This window comes from Talaromyces proteolyticus (genome assembly GCF_021365285.1).
Source record: "Talaromyces proteolyticus strain PMI_201 chromosome Unknown BGW36scaffold_3, whole genome shotgun sequence".
Lineage (NCBI taxonomy): Eukaryota > Fungi > Ascomycota > Eurotiomycetes > Eurotiales > Trichocomaceae > Talaromyces > Talaromyces proteolyticus.
In genome coordinates, this window is record NW_025764279.1 from 2,905,713 (window position 1) to 2,921,156 (window position 15,444).

At 46.8% G+C, this 15,444-nt stretch overlaps 8 protein-coding genes across 8 annotated transcripts; 3 read left to right on the forward strand and 5 right to left on the reverse strand.

Moving 5' to 3' along the window:
* Positions 1-1,019: 1,019 nt before the first annotated feature.
* Positions 1,020-2,888, forward strand: BGW36DRAFT_373094 (RNA polymerase I associated factor, A49-like protein). Its single transcript, XM_046215549.1, has 3 exons — positions 1,020-1,306; positions 1,370-1,722; positions 1,787-2,888. The coding sequence occupies exons 1-3, from the start codon at positions 1,159-1,161 to the stop codon at positions 2,747-2,749; spliced, it is 1,464 nt and encodes a 487-aa protein (XP_046075940.1). The 5' UTR covers positions 1,020-1,158; the 3' UTR covers positions 2,750-2,888.
* A 169-nt stretch (positions 2,889-3,057) lies between these two features.
* Positions 3,058-4,823, reverse strand: BGW36DRAFT_424836 (putative peroxisomal membrane protein; the record flags this gene model as incomplete). The annotated part of the gene is made up of 4 exons (XM_046220025.1): positions 3,058-3,739; positions 3,789-4,182; positions 4,250-4,602; positions 4,666-4,823. The coding sequence occupies 4 exons, from the start codon at positions 4,821-4,823 to the stop codon at positions 3,058-3,060; spliced, it is 1,587 nt and encodes a 528-aa protein (XP_046075941.1).
* Positions 4,824-5,053: 230 nt separating this feature from the next.
* Positions 5,054-5,830, forward strand: BGW36DRAFT_373096 (uncharacterized protein). The gene has a single exon (XM_046215550.1). It carries the CDS (start codon positions 5,111-5,113, stop codon positions 5,402-5,404), a length of 294 nt encoding a protein of 97 aa, XP_046075942.1. The 5' UTR covers positions 5,054-5,110; the 3' UTR covers positions 5,405-5,830.
* Positions 5,831-5,990: 160 nt separating this feature from the next.
* Positions 5,991-7,354, reverse strand: BGW36DRAFT_373097 (aminotransferase). Its single transcript, XM_046215551.1, has one exon. It carries the CDS (start codon positions 7,229-7,231, stop codon positions 6,248-6,250), a length of 984 nt encoding a protein of 327 aa, XP_046075943.1. The 5' UTR covers positions 7,232-7,354; the 3' UTR covers positions 5,991-6,247.
* A 37-nt stretch (positions 7,355-7,391) lies between these two features.
* Positions 7,392-8,365, reverse strand: BGW36DRAFT_373098 (uncharacterized protein). Its single transcript, XM_046215552.1, has one exon. The coding sequence runs from the start codon at positions 8,260-8,262 to the stop codon at positions 7,624-7,626; it is 639 nt and encodes a 212-aa protein (XP_046075944.1). The 5' UTR covers positions 8,263-8,365; the 3' UTR covers positions 7,392-7,623.
* A 1,128-nt stretch (positions 8,366-9,493) lies between these two features.
* Positions 9,494-10,504, forward strand: BGW36DRAFT_337154 (autophagy-related protein; the record flags this gene model as incomplete). The annotated part of the gene is made up of 3 exons (XM_046212985.1): positions 9,494-9,862; positions 9,911-10,249; positions 10,314-10,504. The coding sequence occupies exons 1-3, from the start codon at positions 9,784-9,786 to the stop codon at positions 10,502-10,504; spliced, it is 609 nt and encodes a 202-aa protein (XP_046075945.1). The 5' UTR covers positions 9,494-9,783.
* Positions 10,505-11,090: 586 nt separating this feature from the next.
* On the reverse strand, positions 11,091-11,947 carry BGW36DRAFT_291000 (putative membrane biogenesis protein; the record flags this gene model as incomplete). Its single annotated transcript, XM_046210810.1, has 6 exons — positions 11,091-11,208; positions 11,258-11,315; positions 11,382-11,445; positions 11,510-11,518; positions 11,588-11,794; positions 11,894-11,947. 6 exons carry the CDS (start codon positions 11,945-11,947, stop codon positions 11,091-11,093), a joined length of 510 nt encoding a protein of 169 aa, XP_046075946.1.
* Positions 11,948-12,834: 887 nt separating this feature from the next.
* On the reverse strand, positions 12,835-14,850 carry BGW36DRAFT_356683 (5-aminolevulinic acid synthase HemA; the record flags this gene model as incomplete). The annotated part of the gene is made up of 2 exons (XM_046213804.1): positions 12,835-14,444; positions 14,499-14,850. 2 exons carry the CDS (start codon positions 14,848-14,850, stop codon positions 12,835-12,837), a joined length of 1,962 nt encoding a protein of 653 aa, XP_046075947.1.
* Positions 14,851-15,444: the final 594 nt, after the last annotated feature.

Genomic DNA, 15,444 nt, shown 5'->3' on the forward strand with positions numbered 1-15,444 from the left:
AATGGACCTCCAAGCTGCACCGTTCCACTTGATGCAGTCCTGCTGACGCAGTTCAAAATAGTCTCGAACCATCTGCGAAGATGAGAGCTAAATGGAGAAAGAAGCGCGTTCGCCGTCTCAAGCGTAAGAGAAGAAAGGTCCGGGCCAGATCGTAAGTGCCACTTGCTGCCTGTGTATAGTCGATGTGCAAACAGCTTACAATCACACAGCAAGTAAACTCGTGACCACTCCATCTCGGTTTCATCTGTGTTGAAGCCTTATCGTTGAAAACCAAACACGACCTTAACATCTACATGTGGAATCGAACACTCTGAAGTTTTTCTGTTTGTTGATTCTTCGTCTGGAAAAAATACCCTCTCCACTAGAGATTGTCCACAACTTCGCTTGCAGTATCGCTCGTCATATATTGCTGTCGATAAGTCATAAACCTGGAGCTTACCAATTCAGCGATTGCGTTCCAGCTACCAAGCTCTATACCAAAAGTTTACGACTGAAATGTTTGGGCTGTTTTTGTGTGTGCCGCGCTTGGGTTTCGCAAAAAGCGCCTGCCGAAAAGGGATGGGAAAGCCTGGGAAACTTGCTCATCTTTCTTAATGGAGGGACGGACCGTGTGTTTGGGGGGCTGGAAGGAGGAATGAATTGATGAAGAAGGAGAATCATCACTCTTGATTTCGGATAATTTGTTTGCTCGAGGTTGTTAACATGGGGAACCGGTCAACTCTTTTCTTTTCCACTCTAGTCTTGCAGTGTTATTATAACGCGTTGCGTGACGATGGGTTGGAAATGTTCTCATGGAGATGCGTTTGCAAAATTACTTGATATGATCAATGGCGCTCTGGGTGCGTGATGATTGATAGCTACTACATTTAGTGAAGCTTGCCGGTACCAAAGAAAATTACTCAGGGTTGATTCAATTCTTTAATAAGTAAACTAAACATTAATAACAAGCCAAGATGGCTATGCTGTCTGTTGAATAATAATTGGTGAACGCTTTTCATTAGGTGGTCTAAGCAATGTGCGCCGTGTGGAGTATCCGCCGCCGGGAAATTTTTTTTCCAAGAAATTGTTGAGCCAGTCAAAGATGAAGATCGATAGAACAGCTATTAGCTGTCCAGATTATGTCCATTCGTCATCTACAATAAAGTACAAGCCGAAACAATGGCGTCAGATAAATCAGAAAAGAAACGAAAGAGAGACTCCGACAGGCACGATCGGCCTAGCAAAAAGCCTGCTCTTGCTCCGCAAAACCTACCTCTACTGACCGCAAGTGTACTTGGAGATAATAGTGAACTCGCTCCAGTGCTAGGTATAAATCTTAAAGGAACTTCTTTCTCATAATGATGGCCTGGTATACTAATTCTACTTCTAGTTCATACTCCTGGTGTGCAATTTCCAAGGAAAGTCCAGGGTTTCAAACCATACTTCAAAGCTCGCAACGTAATCGAATTGTCGACTCCATCGAATCGGAACCAGGGAATTGGATCGAACGAACTGCTCCTACAGTCATCCGAACACCCAAAACTTGACTTTGTCGGTCGCGAGGCTGACGACGATGTTGACTCGATGCTAAATCATTACATCGCCATTGTCGATCCCGAGAAGAAAACATGGCAGTTTGTTGAGGTGAGGAAGATGACGCTGCGCAGTATCGTGAGGAGTAGCAAGCGGAATGGCGAACTTGAAGAGGACGAGGAGATTGGCGCCGACGCTGATGGGACAACTGTATGGAGCTCTCTCTCCTCTTTATATTTGGATTGAAGATGAAGACTGACCACGATGCCAACAGACCTCATATCGCGCCCAAAGGGACGCTCTCACAGCAGCTTTCGGAACAAAAGCATCTCGCAAAGCCGCACAATCCCTGGCAGAGAACAGCATGCTGGCTCCTGCAGGCGCCAGCAATGTTGCCGAATCCGCCATCTTGTCGTCGATGCCCTCAGAAGCTATTGCATCAGCGACCACCAAGGACGCCGACATGCAAGCCCAGATCCAAGCCAACAAACCCATCCCCGCCGCAAACCTAGCTGCCTCGCACCCATCCGACGTCTACACCATCGACGCGCTTGTCCCCGGCGGCTTGTCGACATTGCACCAACTCCCCGTTCAAGAATGGCAGGAGGAAGTGGAGGCTGGAAATGCCGTCACGAGTACCTCGCGCTACGTGGCACATCGTATTGATGCCGTCGTGCACTCCGCAAATACCACACACCTCCAACTTCTCCGCTTCATTCTCGTCCTTCTCGAGCTAGGCCGATGTCTCAAACAGGGGAAGAAAACCGACCCTCACGGCAGCAAACGCCTCCCGCTGCGCCAGGACCTGAAAAGGTTGCTCTCTGGGGGCACATCGGCAGAGGCCCAGCTGCCTGATCCGGTCATTGAAGCAGTTCGCCGTAAATTCGCGCCTCAGGGCTTCATGTCTAGCACGGAGGTGACGTTACTGCACACAACCATCTGTGCCTTGTCACTGCTTATCCCTCCCGTTCCCATGAAGGACAGCGTATTTGGTGGTAATGCGGCGAATGAGCTTGCTACTGATCCGGCGGACCTGCGTGACGACCTTCGTCTTGATAATACTGGTATTACGCAGTATTTCCGTGAATTGGGATGTCGTATAGATAAGCCGCGTGAGAAGGAGTATGAGAAATGGGGTGTCAAGACCAAGACCGAGGCCGCGATTAAGCGTATCTGCAGATTGCGAATTCCACTTGAATTCCCGAGGATGTCTAGAGGGAAAGCGTCGAGGAGATAAGTTGATGGGTTGGTGGGTTGGTGACTTGGGTAAATAGATAAAGATGATGCATTTTCTTCGCTTGACAAAGTTTGAGCTGTCATACTAAAACGATTATGATATACAAATCGCAAATTTATGCTCAGTCTTAAAATCCTATACAAAAGCAAGCTAGCTGATTGGATTGGGAATTATGTGTAATATAGCTGGCTTGACTATATCTAGATATATTCAAAGATCTTCATTATGTTTGTTTTACAGGTGCCCAGCCGAAATAAATACTCAGATCAATCAACTGATTAATTCAGACAGTTGTCTCAGGGACACTTTCATGCTGCGCCACTCGAGTCAGAACTTCCAACAGCCTTGCCCCAGACCCTCTCAAACGCCGAATAGACTCCATGTGTGTTGTCCCTCTCATCTTCTGCAGAAGTAGCATGGAGATTTTCGTTTGCATCCGTCGGTCGAAGTGGGTTAGACGATGCATCCGTATTCGGTACAGTTGATGTGTCCTCAGAATGCAAAAGGCCGAGTTCAAAGTTGGAGCTATACACTACAGCTGCAAAAGCTTCTAACTCACGAACATTTTGTTCCATGGCTGCAAGGTACTCGTTCGGGGAATTCGTACCATTACCAATAACGTGGGCTTCGCGCGTAATCAGAGCCAGTACAGTCGCTAGCTTGGCTTTGGGTGGTGCTGGTGAAGGAACGATAGTTGCGGCCGAAGACAAAGCTGTTGCTGTGGCTGGCTCAGGTATTGTTTGTGCTTTGAACACAGCTGTTGCACATTTCTGTTCAATCAAATTTGCAAACCCTTCGTTGTTCAATGAAGTTAAGATGCGGCTGAAAGATGGTGACTCGATGAGATCTGATGTTTCGTCTAATAGTTGCCGCAAACTAGCGGTAGTTTGAGGTGACGATGGGGTGTCTGGGTTGAGTACGCCTGACTCTTTCAGTACGACATCTTCGTCTTCCTTTGACGGTAATAAATATTGGAGCCAGTTTGTGAGTCTAAAACGATCAGTATATCATAAAGAATATTGAGAAATTCCGGACGAACCTTCGGTCTTCTTCTGTGGCGCCTTCGACACGTTTACGCACATCCAAGATTAGTGATGACAATCTAACGAGGGTGATATCTTCTCGAGGGTTGAGAGACCCGAAAACCTCCTCAACAGCGGTTCGGACCTTTTCCATCAAGCCCTTCCAACCACGATGTAACAGCCACCAGCTGAATGTTAAATAGCGCCTATTGGTCTCGAAATCGTTACCAAAAGCCTGGCTGAATTCATCATCATTATCTTCAAGGCGAATGGTCGATACGTCATTAGATGGGGAAGCGAGCGATACAACGCTGGAGAGGTAGTTTCTCCTGCCGAGCAGGTTAAGCTGGATTCTGGTGAGAAGCGTCAACAATGACAGTGAATATATCAAGATGATAGCTCTCGTTATGGCTGTATGAAATAAACGAGTTAGTAAGTGCACTATGTGCAAATACCTACCATCATTTCAGAAACTTACAGGATATTTTGACTTCATTCCACAATTCCGTCTTACTGCGTGCGGGTCGCTGGGTGTCTGTATCGGTTACTGATCCAGCCATTTGGCTTGCATGAACGTAGCTATCAGCTTGAAAGCTGGAGAGACTCCTTCCATCCTCATCAGTAACACTAGGTGCAGTCGAAGAACTTGGCTCGGAACCCAACACGTCTGAACCGCTGAGCTTGGCCAGCCGCTCCGCTCGCTTTTTCTGCAATTCGCTTGTGAGATCTTCGACAGGGAGAGCCTCGATAATGTTTTCAGTTGCGGTGGGAAGAAGTGCGAGAACGGTAAAGGTACAATCGGCCTGGTTCTGTTCGAAACGTCGCCGGAGGCTGGGAGCCGCTCGAGAACGTCAGTATGTTGTAGGAACAACCGAAATCAGGATGACTGCGTACTTTTCCTTTGCAATTCTATCACTACTCATGCGCTCTCGCGCCTCTGATATTTTAGACAGCACATATTGACCGGCAAGATAGCCGACACCGACGACACCGGCGCCGATTGCTAAGCTCTTGCGATTGCGGCGGAACCAGCGCTTTGTAGCTCCGATCATGATTGAAAGGAGGGCTATGGGCTGTGTTGAAGATATTTGGCTCGATGCGAGACTTTCATGGCATTGTCAAATGAGGCCAGCGTCGCGTGGAAAATGGAGCGTTGAATGGGAAACAATAATGGCGATGGCACACGACTGATCCGAAGCCGACGTTTGATCATTGATGTTCCCCATCCCATCGGAGGGATGCCGCTTCCTCGGCAAGTCTTCTGGTCCCGTGATCCGTTACGTAATTACGAATTAGGGTTATTATCACGTGCTATGTTGCAATAGACCTGCGAACGTTAATGGACACGACTGAAATCGACCTACATGAGGCGGCCCTGCTCAAGGCCCAGAAGCATGATTTTCCCACTATTCTTACCACTGACGCAATATCTAAGTGCATGGCGGCGGCCAACGACATTGTCGATGCCATCCAGTTTAGCCATCGGCTGAAGGGCAGGAAGCTAGAGTCGTTTCGACAGCTCAACAACTTCCAAGTCTGGCCATGCACTAGAGCAATCCAACTCAGTTGCCATATTGAAGCAAGGAGTGGACGACATCACACCTTTCATTCTCATCTTGCGCGTGCTTTCTAGCTACCTGAAGACTCTTATCGACCCGGAGCTCATCACTCCCGGACTCCTAAAGACCGCGGATGCTCGTGTGGCCGAATTCGACCAATTGACTGCCACTTTCCAGGCTTGATAAGCTGCTTCGATCACCGCCTGCTTATTGTCAGCTATTTGGGTCCCATTATGTATTATATTTGCATTACGATATGTCTCTCTTTACACCTCTCCCCACATTGCTGTTTTAACTTTGTACGGTACCTACATTGTAGATTTAGATAGCTTAGTTTTCGACTTTTCAAAGTCGGTCAAATCATGTCACTTCTGTTCAACATTTAGACGGAATACGCGAATTTTTATATAGTGTACAGGCACTGATCGCAATGAGCAATCAATATATGAGCTATTTGAATAAAACTACCGAATCAACTGCTGCACAACGGGAAAGTCCAGTCATATTGAAATCTATCGTTTCCGTTTGTTAAGTTAATGAAACGGTCATACAGTCTTTATTTATAATTTCAGGCAGATTGATTCGTCTACATTCAACACATCGATGTTTATACACAAAACTTCTGCTGGGTTGTTAATGACACTCCCGCCGTCTTAGTTTTAGGGGTTTTACACGGAGCTATGTAGTAGAAGTTTCCCATGATACATATCTCACTCAACTTGAAAGATGGTTTAGATTGACTGATTTACATATTGAATACATCAATTGATAGATGAGTAGTCAGAAATATCAATTTTTGATACAGGCGGATTGCCTGACATTCAATTTCAATTCGATGTACTATGTGCATATAGATTGAATTTCATGGCCCATCAAAATCAATAAGAAAGCAAGCAGTTGCTAAATTCGAAAAATCATTAAAGCCTCGATTGAAGAGACTTGTAGTTGATCTCAAAGCTGTACGCTGGGTCATAATGCATGGCCCAATACCCATCCCAAATCTTCTTCGTTATCGGGCCGATCTTCCCCCCATTAATAGGCTTGCCATCCAGTGTCGTTATAGGCATAATACCTCCAGCAGTAGTGCACATAAACAATTCATCACATTGATATGCTAACTGCACCGGAACCACCTCGACGTGCACCTCGATGTTGTTGGCTCGGGCAACGTCGATTACACTTTTACGAGTGACACCTTGCAAAACACCCCGATCTGGAGTATAGATGATGCCGTCCTTTACAAGGACAATATTGAACCCAGACCCTTCCGTCAGATTAGCATCGCCATCCGTTAGGAAAGGGTGCATGGCATCGCGGTCTCGAGCCTCAAACATAGCTCGTGTAAAATCTCCCCACTGCAAGTTCTTCACAGTTGGATCAAACGAGCCTGGAGGAATACGACGAACTGTCCGGGCAATAATGGCACTCCCTCCACCAATCTGGACCTCTGGCTCCATGACCCAGAGATAGGGTTGTATGAACATGTATAGGTTATTGTTCAGCAAATCCTCCGACTTTGAGCTTCTCACGCCTTGAAATCCGCGTGTAATAATGATCTCGACAAAGGCATCTCGAATGCCACTCCTGACGACCATATCTACCAAGATGGCTTTGATTTCTTCTCGAGGTCGTGGGAGGCTCATTCTGATCTTTTTGCAACTAGCATCTAATCGGGCTAGATGGTCATCAAGCCGGAAAAACCGACCATCCCACACCGAAGGAACATCATATGTTAGATCGGCGTGCAAGAAACCCTGGTCGATTAGTGGGATGCGTGCCTCGGAGAGCGGGTATAGCTGCCCTTCCACCCAAGCCACGCCCTGTGCAAATGTGTTGGTGCTAGTTTGTAGAGCGTTCAGTCGGTTGGAGTAAGCGGCAAAAACGCTTTTCATGGACGCCATATTGAAATATATTGTTTCCGTTTATTAAGGTAATGGCACGGTCTTATTGGTGTGAGAAATTTGAAGATACCATATCAATGAACGAGATGCATTGAGGGGTTATGACTAGCGCTAAGGATTTATAATAGCCAAGACAGACCGGGATTCCTTGACGAGATGCATGGAGGGCGAGCTGATTTCTCAGCTGCAATACTTTCCCAACCCGCTAGACTCATGATTCAACAAGTTTCATTGTGCTTCTAAGGCTAAAGGTAGCAACTGATATTAACATACTTGGTACCAGCAAGCATCAATTCTGGCAAGGCCGAATCGTACATTCGCATTTTGATAAGGGAGTAGTGGGGTATATGAAGTTTTCCAGTAAAATAGATGCAATAAGGTCACAATTTTGTTCAGACAAGCTCAATGACAAAATCCTTCAGCTTGACGGTCAATGATTCTCTCTCATCAGGCGTTGGCCGTGCTGCATATATTCCAACATCCACGGTATCATCCTCGCCAACTCCAAAAAAAGGCCAAGTCACCTCACGGATCATGATCTTCTTCTCACCATTCACACCAGCTAGATAAACATGAAGCCCTGCTCCAAATGTCCCATCCGAATTACATTCTCGTTCGCAAACAATCGTTATCGCATCATCCTGCTCAGTATCGGACTTGCCCACAGGCAAAAGACTCCAGTCCGCCCAAGAGTCAGCAGACACGACACTCACTTTGGGCGAATTATCGTGAAACTCAACGCCGGCTTTTACCCAGCGCTTGTGGGTATTGCTAGTGTCATACCCGTGTTGAGATTGTGGTAGAATTATGACAAGCCCTCCTTGGTCGTAGAGGGTCCTCCAGTCACCACTGACCGTGACGCGAGCTCGTCTGAATTGCTGGATAGGGATTTTTCTGTAGGCAACCGGAGCACTGAATACGTCTAGGGTCGGTGGTTTGCGCCATATATCGGTCTTTGCAGGAACAGAGAAACTGAATACTCCCTCCGGCGATGGGATGATTGGTGGTGTGTTGAGATATTGAAATGACATAGTGAGAGTGAATGTTCTTCTATAGTGGTTATGTTATGAGAGTGTAAAAATCTCCAAAATTGGAATTACATGTATCATTAAACAATAAGGAAGTAATTGATTGTCAGGCTTCAATGTTGTCAACTAGTATGGGGTAAGGACGCGAATGTCAATGTTAGTCAGCACTAGCCAATTAGGGACGCGGTTTCCCAATTTGGAACCATCTGTATAGGGATACACAGCTTCCTTTTTCATGTATTCAACTCTATATATGAGCGTAATATTAGAAAATTCAAAACTATTAAGATAAAATCAATTAAATTATTTTTTAAAAAGCCATTTTGGAATTTCACAGTATATTATAAGATCCTCGAGCTCTCTGTGGAGAGCTGTCTTGATGTCGAGCTGGTACTCATATAAAATAGCCCATATTCCTTCATAAAAATCCGGCTCATTAAAGACCCATCTCAGAATTGCTGCCAAATACACGGTCCATTCGCACCTCGTGTCCATGGAGAACAACTCTTGGCCTCGAAGGTTGACTATGCCTTTGTAAACAGGCCTCTGGGTCCGTATGTCCAGCAGAGTTTCAGGGATTTCATGTGAATATTGGATGAGAAAACGATAGATCAAAGCCTTTCCGAGATCTTGAAATACACGCCAACAGGCCTAACCATTAAGACCAAGCCAAGTCTTCTTACTCTTGATGGATGTGTACAATTAGGTATTTGGTCACTGCTTGGCACAAAATAATACGCCCATTAACCAGCCCTATAAAGAAGATAGTCACGATTCTAATGATACTTGTGACTGGAAGTTACTGGTGGCTATTTTATGCATGCAACAAGGAAATGGAGGCTTCCTGTCACGTTCCGATAGATCTTATCAACACGTTCAGGTTGGGCGATGGTTATAAGCTTCTATACATTCTGAAATTATCAGTGCCTAAGAAAATTCATGGCCTACCACCGCTTTCCATAGCCGAGGAACATGAAATATTTCTGTAGATGTGGCATTAGATCATATATCATTCTTGTAAAATACACTATTTATGATTGGCTGATTATTCACATACTAGTAGTCTTGTAATACTTTGTATCTGGGTATAAATAGGCACTCGGTAGAGTGCGACTCGTTAATATTTAGACAGTACACTCTTTAAATACTACTTATTCTGCTGTTAATAATACCCTAATTAATTAATAGTAAGCTGCATGTCGCCTTAACATCAGTTGTGCATGGCTAGCAGCGGCCGTGACCGCCCGTATCCGGCGCCGGAGACCGTACCGTGGCGGGGTTTATTCTTGGCCCTGTCGCATTTTCCTCCCTCCATAATCCATGCTCCTCCATACCACAATATTAATACGCATCTCCAAATGCCCCATCAGTTCATTGCGCCCTCCTGTCCCCAGACGCTACATGCCCGGCCCGACTGGTGATTGCCACTCAGCGAGGGAACCCTCGTTCTCGCTTGAGCACGCATACCATACCGTTCCGCCGCGGCCGCAAGCTGACTCTCTTTTTGAGTGAGCTTTATCAGCAATGGAACCCCGCCGTAACCCCCCAGAGTACTTCCTCGAAATCTTCGCCGACACCAACTCTGTCAAGGATGTGTTGAAAGGTGCGAAGCGAATACTGATTGTTTGATTTCATACTGATGATTGAAAAGGTGTCTTGAATCTCATTTTCTTCCATCGCTACTTTCCCTCCATCCGCCCCGGTTTCGTCGACGTCCTCGATCTTACCCTCCCAACAGTAAGCGACGTGGAACTCGAGACGCTGATCGATTCGCGCGTGAATGCGTTGGTACGCCAGCATCTATCGACGCCATCCAACTCATACAGTGGCGGAAATGGGGTTAGGGGGAGGATCGCCGTCGAGTTTTTTGAAAGGAAGCGGAAGAAGTCTGGTATGTGGTTTGGTGGTCTGACCGGAAAGGGGGAGGAAGAGGTTTGTTGGGAGATTTGGACTTTGGATGTGACAATCGCTACTCCTCGGACAGAGTCTGGTGAGTTCTATACCTATATAGTGGCGCTTTAAGTATTGGGTGGCGTTGGTTGTTAATTATTGAGCAGAGAGATCGAAAGTGCGCAAGGCGATGGAGAATATGCTTCAGAAGGCTGCCTTGAAAATTTTGACGATTGTCAACAGAGACAAAGACCATATTCCGCCTATTACGACAAGCGACTCTAATCCGTTTCCATACCGTATTGTGCTCAATCCGGGAACTGACGGTTGGGGCAATCGCATTGGATTGTATTAATTGAATCCGTCATCCTCTGTGCTCCTGGTTCTCTTTATTCTTAACCTCTCAAGGATGCTAGCCATATATTACGCTTACATGGGTTGAGTGCATTCAGTGTCCACGTCGTAGCAGGGATACGATTGTGAAGCGAGCATAAGGAGACCTCAGCCGTTATAGAATTACGGTGTTTGAGAAGAAACGAATTTTAAATGGCCTGTTATCAACAGAAATAAAAGGTCATTGCCAAAAGACACCCTAAGCAGTAATGCTAGCGGTGCGAAAATCAATACAAAATCGAGGTTCCATACACGGCCAGGCAAACATGCTCGAAATCATCCGCAACTTGAAAACAACACCACTACCAAAACACGCTATCGTGTGTGTGTCTAAAACCACTCACCATAACCGACCTCATAACATCAGTTTTGACCGCAAAAGCTCCACATTTTATATTCCTATATAAGGAACAATGGGTGAGGCTAAGCATGGCCATCACAAATCATATTCCCATTAAAAAAAGAACCTGTGGATGCTCACCCATCGAATAGTGTGATGGGTTGCAAAAGGATTTATCTAGGTTCTTGAAGCGGTCTCCCATGTGCCATTACTGCGACTTGGCAGCAGCCTCAGCCTGGGCTTTCAAGTTCGAGGAGGTTGAGCCTCCGGTGAAGAAGCGGGCGAACAAGGGCTGGATAAAGGAGTGGAAGACGATTTGGGCGCCGCTATGTTCTGTCAGTTCTTTTCTCCTCGGATGTGGGAATGTGAACTCACTTGAATTGAGGAAGAGACATCCACAGAACAAGAACAAACTTGAAGATGTAGTAGAATGCTAGTTTTAGTTAGCTCAGACAAATCATTAAAGCTAATATATTCTCGCATATAGTAGGTGACTTACGGAACCAATAAGAGGCATTGAGGGCGCTCTCAAGAACGGTAAGGAAGGCATATACCACCCAGTACTAAACATAGTTAGAACCAACACCCCTCTAAAATACAGTTGAAATCGAATAGAGCAGTACTCACAGTCAACCACTATTAAACAACATTAGCAACCATCACCAATCATTCATTCATATCAAGGAGGATATAAGCCGCTCTTACCTGAGTATCATCCGCCGTCCCAGCAGTAAATAGAGCTTGAAGCGAGTAGTAACCGGGAATCAAGAAACCGGCAAAGTTGACCAGGAACTGGCCAGCGATGTTGAAGAACACAAGGAAGAAGTAGATACCAACAACACCGAGAATAGCATAGACCTTTGGAACCGAGGTCTGACGCTCAAGGTTGTTGAGGACAGGGTATTTGGAGAGCTATTCATTAGACACAATCAGCAGGTTACTTCATCCAGTGCTATAGAAAGGCGAGGGAAGGATTTCGAGGTTGATTAAGTAATGGGTGGCTTATCTCACCTCCTTGTCCAGCTGCGCAATCTGGTGCTGTGCACGATCCTGAAAGCTGGCCATTTCGAATTGAGGGTGAGTGATGAGATATAATCACAAATTCAAAAAAATCGATATGATGGTTTAGTCTTTATATTTCTGCAGATTTTTCCTTGGATGTTGGTCGTATATTGACAGCGCTGGGATGCGTGCAATTAGTTGTGTGGTGTGGGAGCAGGTGAAATTAGGTGAGAGAATAATGGCGGACGGAAGCGGACAACAATCATCAATGACGGCACGTCAATGTGGCTGATGCATCACGTGATTCGCATGACGTACGGTCACGAACCTCGGAATGCCTGAATGTGACAGGTACTCGTTTTGATAAATATGTATAATATTAGTGATGTCCTTTTTTCTCCTTTTCTTATCCGACTTGTTATCTGTTGCCGTTGTCCTCCTGACTATAGAAATACGGCTACCTTCGTCTGAGTGTAGGCATTTGATCAAGTCATGCTCGTCACCGACGCCATGTGATACATTCGCTCCGGCTTCATCAGAAGATAAGGATTTTAATCTACATACTCATTTCAAGTCCTTTGATAGGTGGGCTAGCCAGCTTACGATTACGATAATGAACAGCCAATAGAATATTCTGGATGTCACGACATTAGAGGTTCCACGTAGTTTGTGCAATGGACAGCCCTACTTGGGACTGGCGGGGTGTACATTATAGCTATGTAGTACATAAATACTAAGACAATCATGACAGCTGGACACTAACCCTCAACTGTGAGTCTTCTGTCTTCAAGAATCGAATAGGCTATGATGCCTCGAATAAATGAGTGTAAACATAACGTAGGCTAATTGCGCTGATAAGTATTCTCAAAGCTATGATAAGCTCGAAAAATATCCCCAGCGTAGTCATATACGTGGCAAATATTCAAAATAGAAAGAATCAGAGATCTGGCTTAGGCAGCAACCTCAACGCGAGTTCCGAAGATCGGGGCAGCGGCCTGGGCTGGTGCGCCGCCGGTCTGCATGCGCTGGATGCTTGCCAGCTGCTGTTTCTCTTCGAGAGCCTGTTGCTGGAACTCGCGAGATACGGCAGCTTCGACAGATTCGTTCTCCTTCAAACCAAGCTGAGAGGATTGCCAGATAGGCGAGTTCTCGGATTCGGCCCCGTCAACGCCAACACCGACGAATCCGCCTTGAGCTTTCCATTCACTCGTACGCTTGAGGCCCAGTCGGTTCCAGACGTTGTCTACAGCCTGCACGAGATGGCTGCGGTATGCCTTGACATGACCGGGAGTGGGTGTAATGCGTAGACGCTCCTCGCCGCGTGGCACGGTCGGATAGTTGATAGCTTGGACGTAAATACCATGGTCTTCTAATAACATATCGGAAGCTTGCTTGGCAAGCTCCGCGTCACCCACTAGCAGAGGCACAATATGCGACGGGTTGGGAATGACGGGAATGTTCATCTCCTTGAATGCATCCTTTACCGCCATAGTATGAAGCTGTTGTAGGACCCTATCGCGCTGATAATGAGATTGATACTCAATTGCAGCGTTCGCACCAGCCATTATGGCAGGAGGTAAGGATGTCGTGAAAATAAAACCAGGGGCCAACGATCGAATTGTATCCACCAATTTAGCAGAACCGGCAATATAACCACCAACGCACCCATAAGCTTTGCCTAAAGTTCCGGTGATGATGTCAATTCGATCCATGACTGTTCCCTTGGTACTAAGTGGAGAGCTGCTATCTTGAGAAGCGTAAACGTCATAGTCAAGATGCTCTGCTACACCGGCGCCGTGCGGGCCGTACATGCCAACAGCATGGACCTCGTCTAAGAAGGTAAGTGCACCATATTTATCAGCTAGATCGCAGATCTTTTCAATAGGTGCAATAGATCCGCACATGCTGTACACGGATTCGAATGCGATGATCTTTGGAACGTCAGGGGGTAGCGAAGCCAGCTTGGCTTCAAGGTCAGCTAGATCATTGTGCTTGAAAACCAATTTCTTGGCACCCGAATGTCTGATACCCTGAATCATGGATGCATGATTCAAACTGTCCGAGAGAATCACACAGTCTGGTAATTTACTTCCCAAAGTTGCCAGGGTAGCGTCATTGGCGACGTAGCATGAACTAAACACCAGCGCTGCTTCTTTCGAATGCAGTTTCGCTAGTGTTTTCTCCAGCTTCACAGCATGTCTATTATGACCGGAAATGTTGCGGGTACCACCAGCACCAGCTCCGTAGTGGTCAAGGGTTTGATGCATTTCCTTCAAAACTTCGGGGTTCCGTCCCATTCCAAGATAGTCGTTGGAGCACCAAACAGTAACCTTTTCCTCAGGCGCCGCCATATGGGCGCAGGGAAACTCCTTGGCTAACCGATTGATGTTGTTAAAGTACCGGTACGACTTGTCCTTGTGCTTCTTGTCCAATTCATTTTTGTAGAAATCCTCGTAGTCAAATTTAGACGCAGCGGGGGTTCCCGGAAGAGGGCCAGTGAAGAGCGCATCGAGCTTGTTGACGGTATTTCTCGGAGACTTGGCCTGCAGTTCGGGACGCACTATCAGATATTGTCAGCATCCACAAATTCAATCCACAGAGCCACAGTCCTTACTTCGCTCATTCTTCTCGTAGCTGCCGACTTCAACATTGACCCCATTCCCTGCAGTCGTGTGCAGGGATCTCGGGCAGCGGCCAGTCCTGTCCAGATTCTTCAGTTCCCTGGCGACGCTCACGCCACAAGCAGCGGCAGTGGTGAAGCGCTTCGAGGCCAGACGAGAACTCTGCACGGCCAAAGCCTTGCTCATGACCGGGCAGCGACGAGCAATAACCTGCAGATTCGACATAGTGCCGCCTCGAGGCCCGCTGCTGGGGCGGGCGCTCATCGAAAGCGAGCGCAGGGCGGCGGGGGACGTCTTTTGGAGGAACGGACACATGGCCCGGGACTGGTTCAAGAGCGACTCCATGACTGACTGACTCACTCACTCGCAGTCTGGGGCAATTGCAGCGGGATCTTGAAGAATGGCGGTGTTAATCAACGCGGCTATACGAAACAATAAATCTTTCCAAGCCACCGTGGTGATTTGGTCTGATGTGCAGCGAGAATAAGAGAGGGGGAAGTAGTTGGGGAAAGACTCACATTTAAAACACTTTGTTCCCAGTAGGAAAATTCTGGAATCTGACTGGGCAAGGGGGGCAGTAAATGTGGGGTCGGCTAGGACGGCGGCCCTTTTCCTGAGGCTCATTGGACGACGTTATACGCTTTTATTCGCGCTGACGCTCCGCCAAAAATCAGCTCTCAATTACCCCAGTCTGCCACTCCCAACATTATATTAACCCATCTAGTGCAATTGGCAGAGGCATGCTTTTATCACCAGTCCTACTATGTGAGCACAGCATAGAGAAAATTTCCCCAGGTGGCGAAGAGGGGCAAACTGTGAAGAAGCCGACTCGCTAATGTAAGCATCCGCCGATCGGAGCGTGATCGGCCAATCACGGCGATTTGGATAGTCAGCAATGGGACTCCTCTTCCAACTAATAATAAGAATCATCCAATCATG

Excerpts from the sequence above, each read along its gene's own strand:
- BGW36DRAFT_373096 (XM_046215550.1), top strand. The coding sequence starts at position 5,111 with ATGGACACGACTGAAATCGACCTACATGAGGCGGCCCTGCTCAAGGCC.
- BGW36DRAFT_373097 (XM_046215551.1), bottom strand. The coding sequence starts at position 7,231 with ATGGCGTCCATGAAAAGCGTTTTTGCCGCTTACTCCAACCGACTGAAC.
- BGW36DRAFT_373094 (XM_046215549.1), top strand. The coding sequence starts at position 1,159 with ATGGCGTCAGATAAATCAGAAAAGAAACGAAAGAGAGACTCCGACAGG. Across the intron at positions 1,307-1,369 it reads TGAACTCGCTCCAGTGCTAG|TTCATACTCCTGGTGTGCAA; the intron begins GTATAAATCTTA and ends TTCTACTTCTAG. Across the intron at positions 1,723-1,786 it reads CCGACGCTGATGGGACAACT|ACCTCATATCGCGCCCAAAG; the intron begins GTATGGAGCTCT and ends CGATGCCAACAG.
- BGW36DRAFT_373098 (XM_046215552.1), bottom strand. The coding sequence starts at position 8,262 with ATGTCATTTCAATATCTCAACACACCACCAATCATCCCATCGCCGGAG.